At 39.2% G+C, this 27,988-nt stretch overlaps 2 protein-coding genes across 25 annotated transcripts in view; one reads left to right on the top strand and one right to left on the bottom strand.

Annotated features, from left to right (window-relative positions):
- Positions 1-1,488, top strand: part of Nox1 (NADPH oxidase 1) — a 53,181-nt gene extending 51,693 nt beyond the window's left edge. For 5 of the 6 annotated variants that reach the window (XM_087598935.1, XM_087598934.1, XM_087598938.1 and 2 more), the window contains one exon: positions 606-1,488. In XM_087598935.1, the coding sequence (XP_087455061.1) occupies positions 606-732 (127 nt within the window). In that variant the 3' untranslated portion in view covers positions 733-1,488. The remainder of the gene's footprint in view (positions 1-605) is intronic. The other variant, NM_053683.2, reaches the window with a different exon arrangement.
- Positions 1,066-26,814, bottom strand: Cstf2 (cleavage stimulation factor subunit 2). Of its 19 annotated transcripts, none has more exons than XM_087600784.1 (16): positions 26,725-26,814; positions 25,485-25,563; positions 25,060-25,229; positions 24,366-24,502; positions 23,728-23,847; positions 23,385-23,616; positions 20,323-20,446; positions 16,909-16,971; positions 14,484-14,543; positions 14,184-14,270; positions 13,668-13,809; positions 12,618-12,802; positions 12,139-12,416; positions 6,903-7,013; positions 6,039-6,164; positions 1,066-3,649 (listed from the first exon to the last, which is right to left on the bottom strand). In XM_087600784.1, exons 6-15 carry the CDS (start codon positions 23,385-23,387, stop codon positions 6,042-6,044), a joined length of 1,176 nt encoding a protein of 391 aa, XP_087456910.1. In that variant the 5' UTR covers positions 23,388-23,616; positions 23,728-23,847; positions 24,366-24,502; positions 25,060-25,229; positions 25,485-25,563; positions 26,725-26,814; the 3' UTR covers positions 1,066-3,649; positions 6,039-6,041. The 19 variants fall into 19 exon arrangements, with proteins under 19 accessions (XP_087456910.1, XP_087456911.1, NP_001421314.1 ...); XM_087600785.1 differs by having other exon boundaries at positions 13,668-13,731; NM_001434385.1 differs by having other exon boundaries at positions 23,479-23,616.
- Positions 26,815-27,988: the final 1,174 nt, after the last annotated feature.

Raw genomic sequence — 27,988 nt, 5'->3', positions numbered from 1 at the left:
AATATATGCATATATACGTATACATGTGTATATATACATATGTCATATATAATGTATTTTATATATTATATATCACATATCCAAAATATATATTTATGAAAAAACATATATCCTTTTCCCCTAACTATAGAAACATAACCTGCTTAGTCCAATTAATGTTACTTGTATGTGTATGATTTCAGGGCTGACCACTTGGATTTTTATCATGTTCATTTCCTACGGCCCCTTTTTTCTTGTGCCCCTTTCCACTCCTGATTTCTTTAACTCATCCCTCTTCTACTTTCATGATTTTTCGCTCCCTTTTGGTGACTTTGTGTGTTTAATTAGGGCTGCTTTCAGGAGCATTGGCAAGGTACCTGTGGCTACAGTGGAGAAAATGATCAAATGGCTCTCCTCTCCCCAGCAACCATTACTACCAATAGCTCCTCAGCATGCTGGCTCCTTGGGAACCCAGTATGCCCTGTTTCAGGACAGAATCAGGGTGGACCCAAACACCAACTGAGTTTTTGTTCGACACTGTTGGGAGTAGCAGAGACTGTTCCACATCTCCTCTGCCGTCAGCTCGCAACTGCACTGAAGTAATTACTATTGCTCTGCTCTTACAGGTCTGTGGTGGGGGTTTTCTTATGCGGCCCTCCGACTTTGGCAAAAAGCCTGCGCAAATGCTGTCGGCGGTACTCAAGTCTGGATCCTAGGAAGGTTCAATTCTACTTCAACAAAGAAACGTTCTGAATTGGAGGAAGCCGCACAGTAGTACTTCTCCATCTTCCTTTTCACTAACGTGTGGGTCAGCTACTAGATAGTCCGTTGTCGCACAAGGACTTCACTCCCATCTTAAAGTTGACTCAACTCCATCATTCTTGGGCTTTGGCAACATGAGAGCTGCATAACTCACAATTGCAAAACACATGAATTATTATTGGGGGGATTGTAAATCCTTCTGGGAAACCTGCCTTTAGCTGAATTTTGCTGGTTGACACTTGCACAATTTAACCTCAGGTGTCTTGGTTGATACCTGATAATCTTCCCTCCCACCTGTCCCTCACAGAAGATTTCTAAGTAGGGTGATTTTAAAATATTTATTGAATCCACGACAAAACAATAATCATAAATAATAAACATAAAATTACCAAGATTCCCACTCCCATATCATACCCACTAAGTACATCGTTATACATGAGCTTATCATCCAGTGTGACCAACAATTTATACTTTACTGTGCCAAAATAATCTTCATCTTTGCTTATTGAACAATTTTGCTGACTTTCCCTAGTAATATCTTAAGTATATTAACTGGAATCAAATTTGTATTATAGTTAGAAGCCAACTATATTGCCAGTTTGTATTGTTTGAAATAACTGGAAAGGCCTGACCTACATCGTGGGGTAATTTAACAGAAGCTCTTTCCATTTTTTGTTGTTGTTGTTAAAGAGTTTTGTTTATGAATGTGTTATAAAAAGAAAATAAAAAGTTATAATTTTGACTGTTTTCCAGGTCTTACTCAATGAGGAATCATCCACTAAGATGTCATTCTTTTTCCTACAAACATGTTCATTTTTCCTATCCACCAGGACAATAACCACACTGGCTCTGGGATGTTAGTTATGATGGATTTCAAGAAAAGGTGCAGGCTCCTTGAGGAAGAAAAAAACCCCCACACTTCATTGTACTCAGGCAATGGACCTCATACATTTAACAGAATGAATCTATAGATAGCACTGGACCATCTAATTTGTACCATAGATCAAGAGTGAACAACTTTGTTTTCGTAATTTATCTAAGTACCTATAGCTTGAAGGATCAGTGGGATCACTTGTCAGTCATTAGTCTGAACATATAAAGGCAGATCATAAACGTGGAGTAGCTAATTGAATTATTACAACAGTAAAAATAACAGCAAACAAACAAACAAACAAACAAACAAACCACTGATGAGTGTTTCCATAATGATGAACTGGGATGCCACCGCTCTTGTCAACTTATTCACCTGAGGTCTACTAACCAAATTAAGTTTAAGAAGGCTTTGGGAAACTGCTGGATTCTCAGGATATAGTTTCTGTTAGACAACTGTTTTCCAAATAACTTCAGCATTACTTATCTTGATTTGGAATTGGTTGTGTAAAACCCAAGCTCCCAACTAGAAATATTTTCCTCTTTGTCTCTGCATCTAAATACATTGGTGCTTTTAAGTCTAACAGCTGTCAAAACCAACACATCAAGGACTGCTTATGCAGGAGGCACAGAAGGTAATGAAAACAATGAACTGCATGCATAATTAACACCCGATTGAACTGGGGATGAGTGGAACAGGTAGGAGTGCTTGTTGTTCTGCGCTTTTCTTCATAGCTTATAGTATGACATATCCAGCAAATTTTCATTATCAATGTCTGGAGAAGAATCCCTCCATTTTAATAGCTTTGCTTTCTTTTCCTTGGCATGATTATGCTTTTTATGCCGTAAGTAGTGATTTTAGTTCACGTGCCCATAATCCTAATGCAGAGTAGGGCTCTGGGAATACAAACGAGCTCACAATTAGTGCTAGTGAGCTTCACTAATTATTACGGCAACTCTTCAAATGTCTTGAGGTGGACCTGGTAGAGAGAAACCATGTTCCTCCTTAATGCCACTACGGGAGAACAAAAGGCAAGACAACCTGCAAGTTAGCACAGGCTAATGGCACTAATTACCTTTCAAGTAGGTAGTACTTTGAAAGTAGCAGGCAACCATAATGGGCAATTTGCCATCCTGTACTTGGTCCTCTTAAAAGACTTGAAAATGTAAAAGTTTTAGGGTTTTCTGTTGGGAGTTTTTGGAATGGATTTAGAGAAGATGATAGGGCTGAAAGCTTTGCAATTTTCTGAAAGAATGGAATATAGTTTGTTCACTTGGTTTTCTTTATTAAATTTGAACATGTAGAAAACCTTGTAAAGTTGATACATAGACAGAAGAGCTTTACAACAGTCTTAGGTTGTTGATTCACATTCAAACCAGTGCCAAAACAATCTTTGTCTTATGTATGTCCAGACCTGCAACTGACTAAAACCACAGTTTGAGAATTGGCATTCCTTAAACCAAACACACCCCTGTGGTATGCTCTTCGCTTGTTGGTCTTCTAATTGTTTGTAGTTCTAACCACATGCTTTTTTTCTCCCAGAAAACTCTAAGACTGGAAAGTTTTCAAGGGCCAAAGTCTTATTACCTTGCTGAAAGCAAATTCAACAAAAAACAAAGTTCCTAAAAACATTGTTTCTGAGAAATTCTCAAGTATCATTAAGAAGAATAAATGTTTATGCTAAAGTAAGAATAGAGCTACGGCAATGTAAGATTAAAGAATGACACTGCAGTAAGGTCAGAAATCACAGCTAAGCTTTTATCCTTGGTGTTAGCTTCTTAACAGCAAAAGGATTATGTATTTCAATTTGTAATATGTTAAACTTATGTTCAATGTTTATTTAACATCACAGAAAATATACAAACTACGACATCAGAATGAACTGTTTTCCTTTGGAGAAATGGTGATGCAGGTCCTCCACCTGGTACCAATCTGAGTCATCCAGGGGGGTTAGATGCAGAAGTCACTATGTTTTCAACATTTCAACAATGTTATGGAATTACATTTCCAGATTTGTTGCCAGGTATTTTTGAGAACCTGTAAGACAAATTTGGGAGAAAGGTATTTTAAGTGGACTTTTCTTTCCTAAACATCAGGAAAAAACAACCACCGTCACAGAACAAAAGTGGACTGAGAGAAGGGAGGATGTGCTGACCATCAAATAGCCATTGTCTGACTCTTATTGTGTCTCCCCATCGTCCTTTGTAGCAGGGTTTCTCAACCTTAGCATTATAGGGACATATTTAACCAAATGTGCGCTCTTAGAAGAAGGAGTGAGGGAGATATCCTGTGCATCATTATGGGATGTTCAGAAGCATCTCTGATCTGTACCCATGGAATGACAGTGGTATACTGTAACTTTCTAAAGTTTTGACAACATAAATTGACAAATATACCATAGATACGTAAACTTCCCCTACCTCAAAACTACCTTTCTCATATATGTATATGTGTCTATGAGGGCAGAAGCCATGGGGTGAAGTGAACTTCAAGTGATAACAAGCCTTAGAAGACTATCCACCTGGTTTGAGACTGGCTGTCTCATTGGGGTCTAGGGATTACTGATTAGGTTAGGGGGGCTGGTCAGCAAACCCCAAAAATCTTCCTGTTTCTACCTCCCCCTCTAAGATTACCAGGGTGTACCACCACACCCAACTTTTCACGTTGGTACTAGGGTTTGAACTTGGACGCTCAGGTACTTCTCAAGTGTGTGCACTTTAGGAACTGAGCGATCTCTCTAGTCTAAGTACTACTTATGTCTAATAGTGATGAATACGTCTCTCTGGGATGATGGAAAGAAATCAAATCTTAAGTTTAGGAGGAAAAGCCACTGCTTCAGCCACAGCGTTCATAAATGCCAGTAGAGTTTGATCACATAAAAATCACAGTTGTGTTTTCACATCTCCTGGTATAAATTAGCACCGCCACAGTTATAAACACTGAATCGTCTACAGTCTCGCTCACAGTAATACACCAACGACAAGTGCCTGGGCCTGTACTTCAAAAGAAAAGTGTAAGATGTTATCACTGTGAGAAGCCATACAGGCCCTTTGTATTAGTTTTCCAAATCCCTGTAAAATAATGATCATTTGAAAAGGTTAAAATTAAAAAAAATAAAGAAAGTAAAATCCTGCACTGAGGTCAGGATGCAAGGCAAATGAGAGATAACTGAGAGTATACAACTTTCTAAAACCAGTCATTTGCTCATACTGCAGAGAATGCCTTCTTTGACGTACCTTTTAAAATGTAAATCCCTATCACTATTATAATCCATGTTTCTATTGAAGAAATAGAATGTGTACGATATAAGGGGGAAAAGGTAAAATAGGATATACTAAATGTCTAGTTAGCTAACCATCAATGATCCAATTATAGTTTAGGCATTTAAAGTCTCCATAAAATACAATGCATATTTGTAGTTTGAAAGCTTTAAAGGTACTACAAATATGAACTACATACAGTATAGTTAGTAAGACATGGTAACATGTGTATGGGATTTATAAGGCATATGGATAAAAGATAAAGGTTCCAAAAAAGACATTACAACAGGTACAGGACAATATACATTTTAAATTGCTTTCAGAGAACAGGATTGTTTATGAAATATAAAGATGTTGGGAAATATTTTAAAAAACAAAACAATATTATACAGCTAGTTTGGTCATATGATTATTTATGAGGCAAGTGCACCTGGATCCTTCTTACCTGATTTATAAAGGAGAAAAGTTGTGTACAGTCATCTTTATGATGTAAAGAAAGTGATGGTGACAGGGACATCTACTACTTTAAATGGCTTATAATAATGAACCACCAAAATGCTCATTACGAGGGCTGAGTTATAGCTCAGCTGGTATATTCTATGCTTCGAGTGCATGGATCCCTGTTTGATCTCTAGGAAGCAAGGCTTTTCACATTTACTAACCTCTCTTTCTTCTCTCTTTCTTTACTTACATTTATTTACTATATTTGGGTGCACATAAGCTACCGTGTGTGTGTGTGTGTGTGTGTGTGTGTGTGTGTAAGGTCAGAGGACAGATTGAGAAGAGTTGGTTCTCTTTTCTAGCATGTAACTTCTGTGGATCAAACTCAGTTAATCAGAACTGGCAAAAGATTTGGTACTTTTACCTTCTAAGCCATCTTGCTGGCCCTACCTTTAATTTTCTACATTCCTGTGTCTTATTAATTTTAGGAAACCGACATATTAATTTCACTATTATAAAAGGCTGAAAAAGATTGTAAGTAATTCAACAACTGAACAAATGTTTTACAGCCTTAACATATCCTCAGAGGTACTGATTACTGAATGGTAAAGAGAACCTAACGAAGACTGAGGGTCTCAGAGAACATTACGCTGCTAAAGGTTGAAGTTATGTACTTCACACACAGAAGGACTTAGTCCTGCCCAGGTGCCACTCAGTCAGCTCACCTTTCAAGGTGCCCCGGTGGATTTCTGTATCTGTTCCTTTAAGATTAGGATGCTCTGTCTTTGCTCAGGAGGCAGCATGGCAATCTGGTCTGCAGTGAGTTGAAGGACCTGCATAATCAAAGCAGCCTGTGCAGAGGAAAGGAAAGCTGTGAATTTCAAGGACAAGTCAGAAAAACAAATAAAACAGAAACATCACCAGCTTCTAGCTAAAAGGCTACTGTCATGGGATATGAAGCAAGATGAAAAAAGGGAGGATATTTCACACTTTTACACACAAAACAAACTACAGGCCAAAAGAAAGAAAATCTGGTAAGCACAGTGAAAAGCACAGGAATAAATGAAAACATCTAAGATTAGATGATGCAAACAGACACCTGAGGAACTCAAGGTTCCTGCACATTAAGATGGTACTGCGAGCCTTGGGATGTTCTGAGTCCTGATTTGAGTTTCCCTATTTCACAACTTTAAGCTTTTCCACCAGACACAAGCTCACAACAACAGCCAAGTATAGCAACAGAAAGATATACTTGTGGTCAATCCGCTACTGTTTCTGTAGGGACTGGGTACAAATGGCAGGGGAGGGGCAGAAAGGAGCTTGGATTTTCAGGTCAGTTTGGCTTACACAGAAAAAAAACTGCAATTTTTAGATGAGTCTGAAATGTAAAATAAGTTGCCAGTTATATTCACTTAAAAACATTAGGAGCGGGTCCCCCAAATGCTCAGCCAAATTCATTAAAGAGTTCCAAGTTAGAGTAAACATCACCTCCAAAGGGATTTTGAAGATCCAGGATCTTCATGGTAACTGTGAAAAGATCAAAAAGACTAGATTTGTGCGCAGGGAGGCAGTCAGATAGTGTTGCTTACCTTCTCATGATCCTGGGGTGTGACTTGGCTCTGTCCAGGACTAAAGCCACCAGGCTGGCTTCCACCTTGCATGCTTGCTCCTTGCATGCCTGCTCCCTGCATGACTGGGACCTATGTGTAAAAAGAAAGGAAAGAGCATACAGAATCCTGACATCCATGGAATGTCAATACAATTAACAATCTTGACACAAATAAGAGGAAAAAGAGAATGATTTAAAGAACAGCAGAAAGTGGTGTTTAGCCACAGATCCACTAGCATACACATACTTGCTTATTAACAGGCCTAACATCATTAACAAATAATACACAGTACAGGAAAGGGGCATCAAATTAACAAAACTTAGCCCAATAAGCACAGGGAAAACTATGAATGCTCAGAGAAAACACATGTAAAGCTAACAGATTTTAAACAACTGCCTACTGCTCGGTTAGCGAAGCTACATTCACAAGACCATGGCCTACCTCTAGTTCAATCATACAATGACAGCTATTCTCAAAGAATTCTATCCCATAAAACTGTTAGGCAGAAAGGAGATAGAAAGGTCTCTGGGGAAAAGATGTTATTAGCTCAACATTTGCTTTTTAGAGATTCCTTAAAAAACACAAATCCATGAATATTATTTTAAGTGCTCAGAACCCAAAACAGTGTGTAATTTTTTTTAAATTCATTTTTATGAGATTATTTTTTGCCAGCATGTATGTCTGTGTACCACATGCATGTCTAGTATCCATGCAGGCCAGACAAGGGTGTTGCATCTTCTGGAACTGGAGTTATAGATGGCTGTGATCCACCATGTGGATACTGAGAAGCAAACCCAGGCTTTTTACAACAGTAAGTGCTCTTAAGCACCGAGCCATCATCTCCAGTCCTTGGTTTTCTTTCTTTTTAGCACTTCTATAGAGAGCATGTAACAATTGCTTCATGCTTAATGAAGAAGAAATATCACTTGAGTAAAAGAACACAAACCAACTATAGCATATTTATTGGCATTTAAGATAGGTAGTGAGTCCGACCCTTTGGAAGAAACCAGAACTCAAAGAAAATGCCTCTACTCATCTACACTTAACATGATGCTCACACTATTTTTTGCAAACAAAAATTTTAAAAAAGCTTGTTACCCACTTCATCAGATTACAACAGTTAAGTATAGAATAGAGAAAAACACGTTAGAAATAGCTGATGTGGTCACTGTCAAGAACCAGGTGACAATCCATTAGCAAAGGGGGCAGATACCCTCAGGAGAGTACTATAACATATAATAACATAAGCAATAATGTATCTATTTCCATGGGAAGTGTGAATAATCAAAGATGTTTTAAATTGTTTTCATTTTACTTAAGAATACAGGAAGCATAATATATCCTTTTTCCCCTAAAATAGTTTAAGCAACTACTGGTAGAATAGTTCTTTCAACCTGATTATGTAGTTTGAATAAGAATGGCTCGCATAGGTTTAGATATTTGAATACTTGGTCACCAGGGAGTGACACTATGTGAAAGGATTAAGTGTGGCATGTTGGAGGATGTTTGTTATTGAGGGTGATCTATGAGGTTTCAAAAGCCTTTGCCAAGCCCAGCATTTTCTTCTCTGCCTGTGGATCAGGATGTAGCTCTCATCTATTTCTATAGTACCATGCCTGCTGCCATGACAATTCACAAAACCCCTAAAACTGAAGCCCTCTATTAAATGTTTTCTAAGAGTTGCTGTGGTCATGGTGTCTCTTCACAGCAGCAGAATAGTGACTAAGACAGAAGTTGGTACCAGAGAATGGGACATTGCTGTGACAGGCCTGACCATACTCTTTGTTACAGGAATGTGTTAGACTCTGGATTAGAAAAGTGGGGGATCCTTTAAGCAGGGCTTAATGGGAAACGGCTAATAGGGACATGGAAGACAGTGGTGCTGAGGGTGATCTGAACTGTAGGGTCAGCATAAGAAGTTTCACACGGCAAGAATATTAGTAAGTGGCCCACATTTTGGGCCACTATAGCTGGTTTTGAAGTCTTAAAAATCTGTCTCAGGATAAATTGAAGTTTTGGATGAATGGCCTTGGCAGACATTTTGAGACTACCAAATACTGACTGTGTCATGTAGTTATTAGTGGCCACTCTTATGCAGATCTATAATGAAATGGAGCAAGCTGAGCAAGGAAAAATATACAGTTAAAGGGCAAAAATACCATCAGGAAGTATAATGGAGCTAAGTCCAGTGCTCAAGGAGATAAAAAGTTTATAAAGAAGAGTCTGATGCTAAATGGAATAAATGGATTGGTGAGTTCAGGATAACATCCTGCCCAGCCCGGCTTCAACTTATGAAAAGGAAGTAAAGAAAAGCTTAAGCAGTGAAGGAACCCATCAAAAAGAAAGCTGAGGGGCTGGGGATTTAGCTCAGTGGTAGAGCGCTTACCTAGGAAGCGCAAGGCCCTGGGTTCGGTCCCCAGCTCCGAAAAAAAAAAAAAAAAAAAGAACCAAAAAAAAAAAAAAAAAAAAAAGAAAGCTGATATAAGTGAATAAAGGGGCCTAATTCCAGCTTCACCAGGCAACTGAACTTGGTGGCTTCTGCCACAAGTGGCTGTGGCTTACAGTGTTACAAAAAGGGGGTTGAAAATATGAAGCTGAAGACTGGATTTCACTGGAGACCCCAAGATGATGGAGATGCCAGAAGTCGTAGGATATCTGCCAAGAAGTGCTAACAGGGAGTGGATCCAGCCCAAAGAAAAGAAGTGTGTTTTAGTCAACAAAGCAGAAAGAAGCTGAAGATCTGGAGCACTTTGACATCGGACACGGAAATGCAGGTTTTAGGTTTTTGGTTTAGTCTAGCATTTCCTCACTATGTTCCCTTTCCTCCTTCTTGGAACGCTAATGTTTATTCTATGTCATTTTATGTTGGAAGTGTATGATCAGCTTTTTTATTTTACAGGGAGTTAAGAGAATGCCAGGAGTCTCAGGAGAGGCTTTGAACTTTTGAACAGTGTTGAGACTACTATTGGCTCTAAGGACTTTGAAGTTGGACTGAATGCATTTTTGAATTTGATAGAGCTACAAACCTGTTGGGGTCAGGAGGTGGGATGTGACGGTTCGAATAAGAATGGTCCCTAAGGACTCATGTATTTGAGTGCTAAATCACGAGGGAGTGGCACTATTTTAGATTAGGAAGTCTGGGCTCGTAGAAGAAAGTTTGTTAATGGGGGGTGGGCTCTGAGGTTTCAAAAGCCCATGTCAAGCCCAGTATCTCCTTTGCCTATGGATCAAGATGTAGCTCTCAACTACTTCTCTAGCATCCTCTTCTTCCTGCTATGTCTGCTGCCATGAAGACAATGGACTAATTTCTGAAACTGTAAGCAAGCCTTCAATTAAATATTTTATAAGAGTTGTCACTGTCATGGTGTCTCTTCATAGCAACAGAACAGTAACTAAGACACCTGAAATACTCATATACATCAGGTCTTTCCAAGACACTGGGTACATGAGCAGTGGTACATCATTATAGAGAGCACTGAAATATCACCACTATTCCCTATATATTAATAGTTAGTCCAGAAATTTAGGTCAGTTCATCTATATGTATTTATTTATATATTTATTTGTAAGTGAATATATTAATTTTTAAAAATGTAAAAACTATCATTATTAAGTTCTTATTTTCTCTCCCTTGGATTTAATTGGTTTTATAGTCTTTTAATACAAACTATATTGGGCTGGGGTTACAGCTCAGTGGTAGATTATTTAGCACCTGTGAGGCTCTAGGTTTGAGTCTTAGCATCATAAAATCAACCCAAAACCTTAGCATTAAAAAGTAATAAATTCAAGGACCAGCAGAGAAAAAGGAACAAGATACAAGCCATCATTTTCAATGTCTTTTCCCACAGAATGGTGTGCAGAATCACATAAGCAGAGTGTATGGTTACTTGGTGCTTATCTCCTCAGCCAGTATGTTGAGACCTTGCTATTCACAGTTATATATCTCTAGTATTCTGCTTGGTATTCAGTAGATGCTCAAGAAATATGTACAGAAAGGATGTATAAAAAAATTGTATTTTTGAGTCTATTGACCATAGAGGATGCAACAAAAAAATCAAAGCCCACAAACATTTTTTTAAAAAGCAAAACTTGAGGTACAACAGAAAATACATTTTATTCTATATATACCAAGAGTCACATTTTTATCTCAAATTAAAAATAAGACAAACATCTATACACATATATAACATGCAAGTAAGAGTTGCATAATAGAAAAGTAAGCTGTATTTCTTGCACTGCCATTTTTTTAGCTAAGTGAATTTGGCCAAGTCACCTGACTTTCTGCCCTTCAGCTTCCAAACCTATAAAATGAGAGAACTAGATGCTGGAAATGTTGCATTCTAGCTTTGATATATCTTTCTCTCTCCTTTTATTCTCCCCACTAATACAACAGAAGAAACAGAAACACATGAAAATGGGAATAAAGAAATGAAAAGATGAAGGCATCAACGTATAGAAACTTGCGAAGATACATATATTCCACGTCCCCGCAATCAACTGGACGAATGAGGAAGTGACTACTGCAAAGCAGCCCGTAGGCACAGCTGGAGCAAAGCAAGCCACAATGACAGAGAAGAGACAGACTACAGCTCCAGAATCATATGCAGACTGTCTTTTCTATGTCACTGTTCATTTAGATGCTATAATGACAATAAATCCACATAGGTTTCTGTCACCCTGAGATGATCTAAAATTAGTGGTTCTCAACCTTCCTAATGCTGCAACCCCTCAATATATTTCCTCATGTTGTGGGGACCCAACCGTAAACTTTCATTGCTACTTCATAACTGTAATTTTGCTATTGCTATGAACTGTAATGTAAACATTCAATATGTAGCTCCTGAAATGCTGTAACTCAGGGTTACTCACTGAAATCATCTGGAGAGGTTTTCAAATGGCCTGAGATTTGCACAAGTATATTTTTGCAGGGGACCAGGGTGGGCGGGGGCAGGGTGTGCCACTGAGGCCTATTTTTATTATTTTATTGTCTTCTGACTTGAACCTGCAGGTTTCAGTTTTAGTGGCTATTACATTCAGAAAAACCTGAAGATGTATAGGTCAGATTAATCTGCACTGAGGGTAAAAATCAAATTCACTTACAAATACATACATACATACATACATACATACATACATACATACATACATACTAAATCAGGCTTAGTAACCGATTCTTGAATACATTAAGATTTTATGTATATGCTACAAGCATTACCTGTCTGGATCCCTGGGGAACAACTGCCCCCATGTTCATTGGATTGGGGCCTTGGATTCCACTAGGTATAGGTCCTCTAGGTCCAGGTACTGGGCCTCTGGTATCCATGCCTCTGGCCTCCATGGCACGAGCCTCCATGGCTCGGGCCTCCATGGCACGAGCTTCCATGGCACGGGCTTCCATGGCACGGGCTTCCATGGCACGGGCTTCCAGTCCTCTGGCTTCCATGGCTCTGGCCTCCATCCCTCGTGCATCTAATCCTCGGGGATCTCTTCCACCTAGAAAGGTGTAAGAAAACCTGTGTCTGGCTACTAACATCTAATCACATCTTCTTTCATCTATAACACTGTCTTCTTTCTAGTTTAGGTAAATCAGAAAGATTCTTGTTAAGACTTCTGTCCCACATAAGAGCTGAAGAGACCCCAGTACTTCCTCAACCCACAGCTACCATTTGGCATTGTGATGCATTTTCCCCTTACCTCTGGCATCCAACGGTGGACCCCTCTGATCTAGCATAGGTCCTCTTGGCTCTGCCATTAACGGTCTGGGCTCAGCTAACGGTCCTCCTCTCATGTCATGCGGTGGTGGTCCACGACCTTCATGGCCAGGAACGTGGTGCATCGGTGGGCCCTGATGAGGTGGTGGTGGTGGTCCCAGGTAAGCTCTAGAGATGGAGAAAAGTGACATATTTTAAAGCAGAATGTACCAACATTGAAATTTTAGCCAGATCAGAAAGCAAACATACAACAGAGAGAGAACTGATACAAACATCAGTAAATGAATGGTAATAAGAAACTAAGATAAAAGGAAAGCTATAGAGTATAAATTTGTGCATTCTAGAATTTATTTGAGCAGGGCATTCAATATTAGGGAAGAATTAATGGTTATTATATGTACAAGTATACAGTATAGTGCTCAGCAATGCAGGTTCTGGATTCAGACTGAATATTGAAATCCAGGTCTTAGCATTTATTAGCTGTTTGATCTAGGTCACTGATCAAACTGACCTAACCTCTATATGCCTTAGTTTCTTAATGTAAAAAACAGGATTAATAATACCCATTTTTGGGGCTGGGGATTTAGCTCAGTGGTAGAGCGCTTACCTAGGAAGCGCAAGGCCCTGGGTTCGGTCCCCAGCTCCGAAAAAAAAAGAACCAAAAAAAAAAAATACCCATTTTTAAGTGTTCTACCACTGGTGTTACAGCCCCAGTCTAAGGCAGATTTAATGAGATGATCTGTGTTAGGTACATAGAGAAGAACCAGAGGTATGATCCTCACTAACATCAACAACTATTGTTATTAATAATACCACTTATTTTCAATATCTGAATATATAGTAGTCATGGTTGGCTCAAAGTTACCTTAACTATATAATTAATGCTTTAGCAAAAGTGCTTAGTCTTCAACTACAAATACTTCTTTATCTTTTAAAGAAGGCAAACAAATCCAATTGTTCCAAAAAGACTTTGCTTCCAAAGTAAGGAAAACTCCCAACTTTTCAAGCTGTTTCCTTCTATATCAGTACTTACCTAGGTTCTACTTCTCCAGTTACGGTCATTAAAGTGCCTCCCCGTGGATCATTGGGAGCATCACCTAAAAGACCACGAGGAGTTGGGACGTTGGCAGGCAAGGCTCCCCGCTGCATAGCTGCTCTGGGGTCTTGCATTGGCACTGACAGGGAAACAAATGGGGAGTTACTGCTGTGAAAGACACATAAAAAACAAAAATGACTCTGTACCACTGACAATGTAATTCAAACACCTTAAAGTGGGTGAAACCTCACCACAGCAGAATCCTCTTGCAGCTCAAGAACAGAAGCAGGGTGTAGGCAGAATCTGTGCCATGTCAGAGGTATGGATGGAATTATATATAAACAGTAAACTGGGGAGCACCTGTCAAGAACTAGCAAAGTGACCTGAAGAAACTTATGATCCTGATTTTCTTTCTAACCAATCTTAGTTTAAGGACCAGAGTCATAAAAGAGAGGTTAGGGTCTTGGCATATGAACACTGTCATGGCTCTGCAAGAACCTGCTGTCTCCTTACAGACTGCAATTCCATCCAAGCCTCCTGACACCAGTAGGGAGGGAGTAGAGCCTCGGACAGATGCCCATATCATCCATGTTCTCTGCCCTGTGTGAAGAGGTCAATCTTAGGCTTGTGGCCTCAAGAGGGGAAAAAAAAACACAAAAATAAGAACAAAAAAAGCAAAAAATTAAAAAAAACCCAAAAACATTACCCTTTGGGGGTTCTGAACGTGAGGATCACTGCCAAGCAGCTCTTTTCCCCTCAATGTCCCACCCTGAACACCACAAGCAAAAGGAAACCCGCAGATACAATGGGTACCTTGAACTCGCTCAATTGATGCAGGCCCGGCGGGTCCCACGGGCGAGTGCTGTAAGGTTCCTAGGTGAGCAGTAAGTTCAAAAGGAGAGACACTTAAAATAGCTTGAACACACATAAACACACACACGGAACGGAGACTGGATATTTACATGTCAGTAAGAAGCCAAGAGTTCATTAGTTTGTCCTAGACTACAAAACTCCCAAAACTATAATAGGCCTTTCTCTTATCCAAAACAGCTCCACTTTGACCAGATATCTTTCTTTGTAAAACCTTTTAAAAATTTTATTTATGTATGTATTTTTTAAATGTAGGCGTGCGCTGTCTGCATGTACACCTACAGGCCAGAAGGGGGCATCATATTACTTTATAGATGGTTGTTAGCCACCATGTAATTGCTGAGAATTGAAGTCAGGACCTCCAGAAGAGCAGCCAGTGTTCTAAATCAGTGAACCATCTCACAGCCTCAGATACCTTCCTTAAGGGAAACCTATGGGCTAGTTTATTTGGGCAAGAATAACCTCTTGAACTCTTTTTGTTACAGCACCATTTTCCCTAATCACTTCTTGTACCATTATTAAAAAGAAAAAGGAAACAAGAGAAAAATGTTTTCAAAAGCAAACACAAATTGCACGGAATGTGACACGTTTTATCACAGACAACCATAACAGAAGAGGGGCAATATTAATTCCATCATATTTTAAAGTCTAGAATTTTCTATCAATAGTATCAAATGGGAAAATGCAGCTGAACTTTAGGTGAGGAAAGAGAGTATCACTCTGAAAGAAACAGTCTACTACAGCCAGTCTACAGTTATAAGAAACATGACAAAGATTAATGAGTTGACAAGGTATAACCAATATTAAAAAGACGGGAAAGAAGTTCTGTCTCAAACATCTGTTACCATTACAAACATGCAAACCTAACATGATTCCAGGCAAAGGAAAACAGGTCTGGTCACAAATGAAACCATTCTTGTTTCCTCTGCTGTGCACTGAAGGAAATTATTTTTTTAAAATTCATCTCACTTTGTTTTTGCCTCAGAAGGTCCTTGAAACACTTTCAAAATGTGAGCCAATTCCCCTGTTAATTCTTACCAGAAAGATGGGACTAAACTAAAGTAGGAAGATTTCTTGTTAAACAGCTGAATGGTTCACTGATAAGACAGATGGCCTGGGAAGAGGAAGAGATCAATGGAAGGCCAAGCCCTTCTCACTACTGCAAGATACTGAGGTAGATACGCCATGTACTAACAGTAATGAGATGGGGTACACAGCAGCACAGAAGCATGAGATACTTTTAAGGGAAGAGAAGATGTAGGTTACAAGTTTGTCTTGTTGTCATTCATCTGATATGTTTAGACTTGTCATTTCAATCACCAATCCCTGTATACCAATCATGGGCCTGTATCTTATTATGTGTTTTTGAAATGAGTTTCTCATATAGGGACTCAGCTGAGAAGAAAAATATTAAGGCCCTTTGGTCTGTCCAAAGCAATCCGTTCTCAACACATACCAAATGAATAACAAGAATATTTTGAAAATTAATTCTGAAAGAAGGCAGATTTTGGATTTGGAGACTTCGCTTTTTAAGTCAAAAACGAAGAGCACCAGATCCAGACCACCACAGTAGTCAGAAATGAGTATGTACTTACCTCATCCTACTGAGAAACTTAAAACTCCTGTGCTTCCATCTCTTTACCTGTAAAACTAAGGCACTGCCACCTAACTCAAAGGGTGGTCTATGAACATAGAGGTGGCTGAGTATATACAGTATATACTCAGTTCCCTTTTCTTCCATCGTCTTTCATTTTCTAACGGAACTAATATACTCTCTTCTCCTTCAAACTTCAATAACATAAGGAAAGAACACAAAGATTCTGGAAGGGTTGCTGCTGTTATATACGGTGTTTTTAGTTTTGTTTTAACCACAGTACAGGAGACTCTTTAAACTATGATTTATAGACCTCTGCTTTCCTCCCAGCTTACTACGGGATTTACATCCGATCATACACTAAATGCTCATTATATAAGTTTCTGACAAAGTAAATAGCTATTCAGATTAAGTGAGATCATGCCCGTGGAGCTGTTACACTACCAGGAAACAAAGTATGCATTTATTTGCCTTATCACCAACTCTTGTAGAGCTAGGTGCTGGATATGGGAAGTCTGGAGCAATAGAAGTTTAGTGAATATAGAAACATTCTACATCTGCAATGTCCAGTGTGGTCTTCATTAGCACATGTGGCTACTGAGCACCTGGAATGTAGTCACTGTGCCCAGGAAATCAGAGTATTAGGCTTTCATGATTAATTTGAACTTAATTTTAATGAATTTAATCTTTAAGTTGCCACTGGTGATTAGTGGCTGACACATTAGACAGTGCAGATATGAAACATTTCCATGTCTAGTCTATATTAATATTTACCTTGTCCTCGTTCCATGGGCACTGGTCCAGCTCCTTGCATTCCAACTTGGGCTTGCATGACTCCTAGAAAATGAAGTGCAGGGAAAAACATAAATTGGGCCTGTAGAAACAAACCCCAACAACAGTGGCTGAGTTTACGAATGTCATCCCTTTTCCCTTTTCCCTTTTCCCCCACAAGGAGAAAGCTCTGATAGAAGGTGAAGACTACCATTCAACAATGCAATGAGCAGAAGATGAAGTTTGTTTGTCAGCATATGTCACACTTCAGTGACAAGGGAGTCCACAAGGAATATTTTATCACAATTACCAAAATTGTAGCAGAAATCCCTTTAATACAAGAAAACAACACCTCTTACTTAACAAGCCTCTTCTCATGGGAGGCAGTGCCACTCATAGGATATTTTATAAATATATGGGTATATTATTTAGTTATGACAAAACCTTTGGGGATATAGGTGACACTAAATAAGATGGGGTCAGGGATACTAGGTGTCCTCAAAGTATGATGCAATTCCACAAAATCAAGGTTGATCTTCTATCCAATAAAACTTTCAAATGTCCCACTCAACATTCATACCCAGGAAAGTCTGTTGTCATTTCAACCTAGAGTCTGAGTCTGTCTTATTTGCAAACACGGAAGTTATATGCACTATTTTAGTATATATTCACTTTTCCAGAAATGCTATTACTGAGTAATTTATGGAGACTGCAATTTGTTTTAAGAATTTTAATATGTTTTTTCACTATTTAGGAAAACCACACCAATAATCCTTATGGTGTTTGAATTACCAAAGCAAACATCACTGTAACTATCTACATTTTTAGTTTTTACACTCATAGGACAGATGTAAACACCTTTTATATTTTGTTTTCTAATCATACCTGGACATTTACGTATTAATTTATATGATAAGTTAATTTTCTTTTACTTTTCATGTGCATTACGATTAGGGCATTATACTAATTTTTTGAAGTCATGTTACAAAAGTTTTATCATCTGTGGACTACATTTCAGGAAAGTAAAGCCACTGCGAAATACCTGTTACGAAAAGGGGATGCTGGATTTAACAGAGTTGAGAACTTATGATCTACACTAACCAGATGAGGTATGATGACTACTATCTAAAGAATAATCACACACCACAAATCCTTGTCTGGTTCCTCCCACATAGCAATAATTCTCTTTTCCTCAAAGGAACTACATGTGCTGCTGCATGGGGACCAAAGGCAAGCAAGTTTGTTTGTAGTTCATTAATACTTCCTTAAAATAGAAAGTACATATAACACTGCCCCTATTTCATTGAACATGCTAAGCACTAAGATTAAATGCTCAAAGAACTGGATACTACCCCAGCTCTTGCTATTATATACCCATGATTCTGAGCAAGTGACTCAATAAAAGTCTATCTTTCTGGCTTCCTAATCTGTAAAATGAACAAGCTGTTCCAAATTGTAGTCCTCAGAAAGGGTTCCCAGCTAGACAAGCCGTATCAGTAGCAGTAACAACAAAACACAAAACCTGAAAATTCACAGGTTCTGAACCTCAAACTTGTTTGGCAGCAGGGACTATTAATCTGAAATTTATAGGCCCTTCAAGTGATTCTAACACAGATTAAAGTCTGAAAACAACTGCTAAATGATTTCAAAGCTTCTTCCAGCTATAATGTTCCATTCCACTATATACAGACCAATCACCAACACAACCTTTGTGTTCAAAGGTTTAGGATCTGAGGGCAGCAGAAGGCATTATAAGCATAATTTCCCACATAAAGAAATCATCACATAACCCCTTTTATTTGTACAGATGAAATCCCCAGTGGTGGAACTAGTGGTCAGAATGTATAAATCTTTTCATGTTATTCTACTTTCTTGAGAGGCTGAAAACCTATTTCTACCAGTGATGTATACGTACAAATTTCTTTACAAATACTGTTCTCTTCTTTGAAACTTGGCACTGAGAGGTGTACTGGCACCTTATTGTTACTATAAATGAGGTTGTTGTGTTGGCCATCTGGCTTTGCTTTTCTACAAAGCTCATAAAATAGTTTCTTCCTGCACTTTTCTATAGGTTGTTTTCCCTCTTCTTACCAATTTTCAAAGAGCTCTGTAGGACAGCTCAAAAATTCCCATGAAGTTTTAATGAATTTACAAATATAAATACTATAAACACCAAAACATTCCTTGAAAGTTAAGTTTAATTTTATGGTATGCTCATTTTTTGTCTTTTGGTTCTGTTTTTTGGGGGACGTTGTTTTGATTAACAATATTTGTGTGTCTGGTGCTAGGGACTGAACATGGGGGCTTTTTGCCCACTGTAAACAATTGCTTTAACATTGAGATATACCCCCATCTGCATTAATTTCCCCTTTTAGGTGTCTTGTGGTTTATTATTTTTCTAATTAACTAGAACTAGTAAGGAATTCTTTTTTTAGTTACATGGGTATTTAAGAATATTCACTATTGGGGCTGGGGATTTAGCTCAGTGGTAGAGCGCTTACCTAGGAAGCGCAAGGCCCTGGGTTCGGTCCCCAGCTCCGAAAAAAAAAAAAAAAGAACAAAAAAAAAAGAATATTCACTATTCCTTTACTATTTCTCATACTTGTTTATATGAAATATAAATTTTTTTGTTTTTATACTATTTATAATTTTTATTTCCTCTTTAAATAGCTATAATATGTTCATTAATTTTCCAAGGCAAGATTCCTTCCTACTCACCTTTTATTTATTTTTAATTTTATTGGCTTAAAATCAGACAATATGCTCTGTAAAAATCTCCACTGCCTCAAATTTTGTTAATTTATGGTTAAGTATGTGGTCTTTTTAAGGGTTCCATGGTCATTTGGAGTAAGATAATGTATTCTGCGGCCAAAAGATGTAAGGCTTTTTCTAAATAGTGGCGCTTTTTGACTCCATTAGTCCTTGAATAGGTGCATATACAGCTGGTTTGTATTCACAAGGACAAAGTCACTCCATATGTCCAGAGAAGGTACTGACCAATAACTTGCGTGTTAGTATTTCATGACAATATATGTACAGAAACAGAGAACAGCTATTTAGGAATGTCTATGGCAGTTCATCACTGGTAAGACATCCAAGTGTGTGAGCAGCACCCTTGTCTCACTTAAGAGCTTACTCAGCTAAGACTGGTAGCATATGCCTCTAATCCCAGCACTTGGGTACATCAAATAAGGGGATTGCATTTTTAAGGCCAGTCCCAGTTACAGAGCAAGACCTTGTCTTAAAAACAATACAAAAGAAGAAATCATCTAGATTCCTCAGCCTAGAATATATGTTATAGCTATACATTTATTTTATACCAAGATCTTATTGTTAAATAATTGGCTGCACGTGAGCAGTTAGTACTACAAAACCTCAGCCAAGTTAACAAAATGGTAAAGACTAACTGCAAGTTACCTGCAGGGGCTAAGGAACCAGGGCCAGGTCCTGCTACAGCAGCTGCCATCTGCACTGGTGCTGGAACTCCACCTGGCATAGAAGCTTGCATCATAGGAGGTGCGCCATTGACATGCATTCCACTCTGAGCAAGAGATAAACATGTATGAGCATGTGTGTCTATGGCCTTAAGTTTCTCTTACTACTGGTAGTTGCGATCATCTGCCAAACAACCTTTTTGTATGGCATGTCTTCTATAACATTAGTTTCATCACACATTCGCAATTCCACAGAAGCAAACTGTAGTATCTTGAGTCTGGTTCTATGCTAGAGCATATGCAGAATGCAGACGGATAAGCAAGTCTTGTCCATATGGCAAGGCAGCAAATAACCAATTCTTGATATCACTAACCGGTGCATAATAAGTTAAAAATGCCTTATAGTGACTTAATGTACCAGGATGGGTTGGTACCCATGGGGGCCTCCCCCTTTTCAGAGAAGAGGGTGGAAAGGAGTTATGTGAGGGGGAACCAAAAAGAGGGGGAGGGGCTGCAACTGGGATATAAACTGAATAAATGGTGAAAAGAAAAAAAAAAAGAAAACCTGAAAGAAAAATGCCTTATACCCAGGACACGAAAGGGACTGAGACTTCAAAGACTTGCTGGTACTCTACAGTTTTAACATGAAAAAATATTTTCATTTGTTTAAGTTTTAATAACTTCTATCCTTGGATGTAAATTTGTTGGAGGCTGTGGAAAACCTTTTAATGATAAATTAAATTGCCTGAGAAAAAGGGAATGCAATTTTTTTCATGGGGAATTCCCTAGAGAATACTTTTTCTGCATGTCTGCAGTCTGTGTACAGTGTGACAGAGAAGGTACAAACAGCATGAATCTAAAGGAATCGTGATTGGCTCAAATGTTCATGCCTCATCACTGTGAATGGTGATGGGAGAGGGGGAGAATGAAATGTATTAGCACCTTGTTTTCTGCACACACACATTTCAAGACTACTAGTGGATGTTTGAAGCCTTAGTTGTCTATATGCATCATTATTTTCAACTCAGAGGTTTATAACAATAATTCAAAATATAACAACCACAGTAAAACACTGCAATAAAAATTGTATGAATCTTTTTAGAAAACAGATGTGTTCAGTGTAATCAAAACTAAAAGAGAAAAGGGGAAACTGTACAGGAGTGGTTTTATGCCTTTATCCCAGCACTCAGGAGGCAGACAGGTGGAGTTAAAAGGACTGCCTGGTCTATACAGTCAGTTCCAGGATAGTCAGAGCTGTATAGTGAGACACTATCTATACTTTTCCCCGAGTTTCTTATGTTTGCACATACATAGCAGCATGCATGTGGAAGTCATAAATCGGAGCACAACTTGTGTAAGTTCCCTTTTCCCACTATGTGGCTCCTGGAAATAGAACTCAAATTGTCAGGCATGGCAACAAGTACCTTTATCTAATGAGCCATTTTGTTAGCCATCCATTCATCCATCTAGAGGATGTTTGTACACTAATGACACACTTGAGGACAATTTGCAATAATACATTCCACAATGTATTCCACAATGTGGATCCCAAGGATTGAACTCAGGTTGTCAAGTTTGATAGCAAGCACCTTTACTTTCTGAACCATTTTGCAGGTCTTCGTTTGTTTTATGAGACAGTGTCTCAAATAGCCTAGAATGGTTTCAATTTTGCGAGGTAGCCAAGGATGACTCTGAAGTCTGATCTGCCTGCCTTTACCTTCCGAGTGTTGAGATCATAGGTTATGTACCACCATGCCTGTTTCTATCAGTGGCTTTATAAATAAAGTCTTCCTAGAATACAATCACATTTTACACATTATCTCATGTTACAGAGATCATATAGCTTATAAAGCTGAATACATTTACTATCTGAATTTCTTACAAAAATGTTCACTAATACTTGTTGTATATCATTCATTGGATTAATCCACATTACATACTTCTGCTCATGATAGGTAAAACATGGTGGCTCATTTTAGCTTATATTTGTTTATTTGAGGTTAGATACTTTATTTTCAGTTTTATGAGCTATTTATGCCCACTATTCATTTTGATAGGTTTTTCTGTGTTAAATTTTTACTGTTATAGGCTTTTTTGCTTCTGAAAAATAGAGATATAAACACAATCTGTGTGGTTTTCTTCAGTTAAACCATATATTTTGTTCTACTTCTTAAATTACTATTCAGAATTCTTACATATGTTTAAAATGTTTATATTTGGGCTAGGTTCAGTTCCCAGCATCCACATGCAAACACAAAATGGTTCATAACTCCAATTCCAGAAAATCTGATATCCTCTTCTGGCATCCTCACACTGCAGGCCCACAGTGTGAGGCACATGACAGATACACATAAAATAAATCTTTAAAATGCATTTATCATGATATACTATACTATTTTTGCATTTCACTTAACAGTTTGAGAATTCATGATGATATCCACATTCATATGCAAAATGTCTCCATAGTTTTCTCTCTGCATGGTTATTTCTGTTGATACCACATATTCCAGCCTACCTTAATGCTGTTATGTTTCTAAGTCATTCCTATTGACACATGTAGTTTACTGTTTAGTTTTCCATTGGATAGGTAGAGCAAATCTTCTTCACTTTTCATTACTGAACATCTCCTATGTTCCCAATATTTGCTATCGTCATACAGCAATCGATTTATCTTTGAGCATGAGCAAGTACTATCATTTATTAGTACCTTCTGCACATGTCACCTTCAGATATATCAATGGTTTAGGTCCACAGCATTACAATCATGCTTTTGAACATGTTGCTTTTCCTTTGTTACTGCTGAGAATGGAGACAGTAAAAGTGCTTGCCTCATTTTGCTGCTATGAGGACTAAATGAGATTACACAGAAGATATTGAAGTGATAACCACAGTGGCAGATAAACACACCCACAAAATTAGCTTATTAGAAAAGGGTTTACAGGAAGGATCTCTTTGTTTTACTATCTTAGAACTGAATCTACATTCTCTCAGGTGGCATGTGCTCTGCAATCTGGAAATTGCTTTTATGCCTGAAAATTTAATTACCATCTCCGATTCCTGCTGTTTCTTCTCTCAATAGTTTCCTGGAAAGAAAATAACATTTTAAGACAGATAAAAATGTTGTGGAATAAAGCCCTACCAAAGATTGAGCCTGAGGGGCCTGAGGATTCTGCTGGTTCATTGAAACATTGGGTCCTGAGCCAGGTCCGGCAACATGGACTGGCTGAGGGTTGCCTGAAATCAGCGTTGGGATATTTGTCTGGCGGTGCAGAATTTTCTAAAAAGTGAAAAGATATTGTCTATGAGCTGTCTGTTTAACAAGCCAGTCAGGCAGTTCCTATCCCAAAGATAACCCTGCTAACTCTATACAAGAACCAGAAGCACTCACCAGGGCAATCTCAGGATCCACAATTCTCATCACTACCTGTGCTTGCAGCAAAGCATAAGCCAGCTGTGGGTTCTGAAGCAACATGTTTCGTGCTTCCTGGGGACTATTCTGGACACAGAGCTGGGAAGATAAGAAAATTTGCCTTCAGGTTCAATACTAAGAATCTTATCCCCTCTGAATTATTACTGATTTTCTGTTTGAGATAGTGTTTCACGTTTTCCATTGTTTTTTAGGTCTCGGTGACCCTTCTGCCTCAGCATCCTAAGTGGTTGGGAGTACAGCCACATGATACCATGCTGGTGATTTAGCACAGATTTTGACATTGAATGTACAATTTTGGTCATGGTAGGCAAGGAGGAGGGAGGAGGGAAGAAGAGGAGGGAGGAAGAAGGAAGAAGGAGGTATTTATAATACTGTAAAATATCATTTAGGGAAAACACCACAATTTAAGATCTATAGAAAACACAGAAACAGCTGGTTTGGGCAGGTCTACTTATGTATAAAAATACCCCTATGTACAAAATGTGGAAGAAATGGTGTCTAGAGAATCAACTATTTAAGCTCTCAGAATTATATCTGCTAAGTCCTTGAAAATCTGATGTACACAATTTTGTTTATAATCTAATGCCTCCTCCAACCTTCATTTGTTTCATCAGTTCAAACATCTGTTCTGGCGGAAGACTGGCAACAGCTTTGCTAATGGATTCAGGGGCATCCTCAGGGCTGATGCTTTCTCCATAAGGTGACTCTATGACAGGTGCACCAGTGCCAAGGCCTGATTAGGAAGAAAGTGTAAGAAAGTCAGTATGGTAAAGTAACAACCCCAGTCATTTCAAGTATCTATTTTCTAGGGCTGCTGTAAGCACCAACCAATAACTTGAAAGTCTCTGGAGTGAGATGTAAGCTACTTGAAAATCTCCTTTCTGAAGAAAAGTGAGGGTATAGTTTCTGTTCTTAGTAGAAAGCTGACACTGATGTCATCATTTACTTCTTTGATAAGTCTCTTTGGAAGGAAAGCATTGACATCGACGAAGGCGATAATTTCAAGAGAGTATCTGTGGAAATGCCTTTAGTATTCTCCACCAGTTACCAATCTGGCAACAGAGAGAAGTATCTGATGGCTTGGTAGACCTGCATTCCCCTTAAACTGGAAATGAACTCCTAAGGAACAGAAGGATCACTAAAGTCAAGTTTCTTAAAACAGACGTCCTTCATGCAGGCACCTCAGGTCCTCAAAAGCTACTCATTTAGCCAATTACCTCAGCCCCTTTTAAACTTGCACTCGTTCATCTTTACTAACTTGTAGCTTTCCTGGCTTGGCTTGATACTCACTCTTCAGTTCCTCTTTGTTCTTTTCACTGGCAGCATTGTCCACTCGAAGTGCTCTCCCACTGAATTCACGCCCATTCAAGTTCCGCATGGCACTAAGTGCTGTCTCTTGGTCTTGGTATTCGCAGAAGCCATAACCCTTTGGTTTTCCTGTCTCCCTATCGTATACCAATCTGAAGACCAAAACTAAGTATTAGGAACAAATGCTATACACACACAGGCTTCCTGCTACCACCGACATGTCCTAATTTTGTTTATAGTAAGTTACCTTTCTAACTATGACTGCTTTCTTAAAGGTTTGGAAACATTTTTAATGAAAGAAATCCTTCAGGCAAGAATGAATATGAATTATAGAACATGTGCATTTATCCCAAAATTCTGTGCTTTTTAAGATTCTCACAATGAAGACTCTTGAAAGAGGATCTCACCTGAAACTAACAACAGGCCCAACCTCAGAGAAGATGTCCTTCAGTTGTTCTTCAGTAGCTTCATAAGGAATGTTCCCCACTAAGGAAGAGACAACACATTAACATTCTGGGACAGTATCTTAGCTCTTGAGTGAGCAAGGAAACAGTAGGCTTTCTATCTGCATCAATACATAGGCAATAACTGACTGAACAGTGTTCTCTAAGAACCCCACTCCCACTGGATCTTTTCAGATCTCATAATGAGGTAAATAAGCCAGAGACTAAATTTTAAAAGGTGTCTTTCAAACAGTTCTCATATTGATATGACAAGGTTTTCCGTAACTTTGCTGAAAATAAAATATTTAAGCACTTATATTTACTCAAAGCCCTTGTCGGGGGATCATGTCTTTATTCCCATGTATACATACAATTATGGAGGAAAAGCCATGAACATAGCAGAGGATGCTTAAAAATTATTCTGTGCTTTTTAAGTCTCTCACAACGAGGAGACTGTTTTGTCGTGTCTCTGAAATAGTGCTTATTTCTTGTTATTTTTGTTTTTTGAGAAAACGTTACGTAGCTCTGGCTGGTCTTATTAGGTAGTCTCGGCTGGCCTTGAATTCAAAGCAATTCTACTGCCCCCAAACGTGCTTTACAAGCAATACACGTATTTCAGAAATAACGCATTTAAACCCTAAGAATTGCTTAGTCTCACTTCTCTGAAATCTCCCTGAGCTTGCTTCATTCATTCATTCATTCATTCATTCACTCACTCATTCATTCACTCATTCGCAACCCACCTCAAGATGCCAGGTGGCCGCTACCACTATGGTTGGATGAAACGTTACAAGGAAAAAGCAAGCCATATTACACGTTTATGAGAGGGCGGGAAGTGGATATGGGGGTCGATGGCTTCAGAATTAAATCTGTATTTTGGGCTAGGAGAAGCAGCACGGAACAGGGACGCTCTGTTTCCACGCACCTTTTCTCCTAAAAAATAACTGAGAATCATGAAGGGGAAAACGCAGAGAAGACAGACGCTAGAGTCTAGCTCCCTGAATCACACTGCGGAAAACCTCTGGTACCTAGGAGCTGGAGCGGGGGAGATGGCGGGGGCGGGGGAGTCTCGTCTGCCCACGAGTACGCCAGGCTGCATTGCCAAAGGACAGCAGCGAACCTGCACCCGCCCCGACAACCGGTCCGCATGGGGACCGCAGGGGACGTCCCTCCCCGGTCTGAGGCGCCGCCGAAATCCTCTCACCGAATACAGAACGCAGAGAACGATCCACCGCAGGGTCTCTAACAGGCAAACCCGCCATGGCTCACCCCCTGAGGTGGCTTCCGGTGCGCTAAAGCACACTTCCGTGGGAGAGCGAGTCCACGACCGAGCCGGCCTCCGTCCGGTGGGAGCCGGAAGCACCTGGACCAAAAGCGCCACAGATCCTGCTGCGCGCCTGACCGTGTTGGTTCCCGCCTAGCGTTTGGCCCGGGGGAGGGGCAACAGTCTGCGGGAGTAGCTGGGGCCCGAGAAAAGCGGCGTAAGCGGCGTGCCGCGGGGCGGGGCTAGGTTAATACGACATCTTCGGGGGTGGGGCTAGTCTAATTAGAGCTTGCAGATGCCTTTCTCAGTCGTTTTTTCCCCCCGCTGGCGCCCACCCAAGCATTTACAAATGTTAATTCCGTGAGCTGGGTATATGGTTCATTAGTAGAGTGCTTACATAGCATGGATGAGGCTGTAGATTAAATCCCCAGAAAAACACATCCCGTATCAGAAGAATCTGTGCTTTAAATATAAGGACTAGAACACACACACACACACACACACACACACACACACACACACACACACACACACACACACACACACACACACACACACACACACACACACACACACACACACTTTGTGTAGCATGTCTTGAGATGTAATTCTGGTAAAGAGAGGAAATTCCATTGAAAATCACTATGTGATTTATAGAATACCTTGGGTGATAGAATTATTCAAAGTCAGATATTTATAGCTCCGTAAGAGGCCCAGTATCAGAATTTTCATGAGACACAGTTCCGAGTAGTGAATTTTGCTAAATGACTATGTATGGATATGTAGATTTCTCACCCAATGTTTTCAAAAATTCATATAGACAACGTATTTAACTAAGAATAGCGGTTTTCTTGGACCTCCACTACAATCTATAGCGTGAGGTTTATACATTGATCTGGAGAGCCAGTTTTCAATGAGTGTCTTTGGTGGTTTTCAGGGCTATGCAATTTGGGAAATATAGTTGATGAAGTAGTTTTATGACAACATTTGGTATAGCCATACCTTCGTTTTTATCTGCAAATTGTAAGTAATACCTGGACAGCTCTTCTAGTAGGCCTCAATGTTCTTTGTCCAGCTCTATCTCGTGTGAGGGAGGACATTTGGTAATGGACAGGAGTGGTTTTGGTTTCTGGATGCCTAGTGAAGCACTTGGAAGAAGGGCCAGAAACAACAAACAGACTGTCATATGCAGAGTTCTACTCAA

Source organism: Rattus norvegicus, chromosome X, assembly GCF_021556685.1.
Source record: "Rattus norvegicus strain SHRSP/BbbUtx chromosome X, alternate assembly SHRSP_T2T, whole genome shotgun sequence".
NCBI lineage: Eukaryota > Metazoa > Chordata > Mammalia > Rodentia > Muridae > Rattus > Rattus norvegicus.
Note: the sequence above shows the minus strand (reverse complement) of the source record. Positions and strands in the feature narration are given on the sequence as shown.

What these genes read in the sequence shown, in the direction of transcription:
- Cstf2 (NM_001434385.1), bottom strand. Translation starts at nt 26,782, where the DNA reads ATGGCGGGTTTGCCTGTTAGAGACCCTGCGGTGGATCGTTCTCTGCGT. An exon ending in CCCCTCAGGCTCAATCTTTG is followed by an intron (nt 20,447 to 23,478) that starts GTAGGGCTTTAT and finishes TCTCTTGCTCAG; the next exon opens with AGTGGAATGCATGTCAATGG. An exon ending in CTTGGATGGAATTGCAGTCT is followed by an intron (nt 13,810 to 14,183) that starts GTAAGGAGACAG and finishes TTTCCCTGTCAG; the next exon opens with TGCCAATGCAAGACCCCAGA.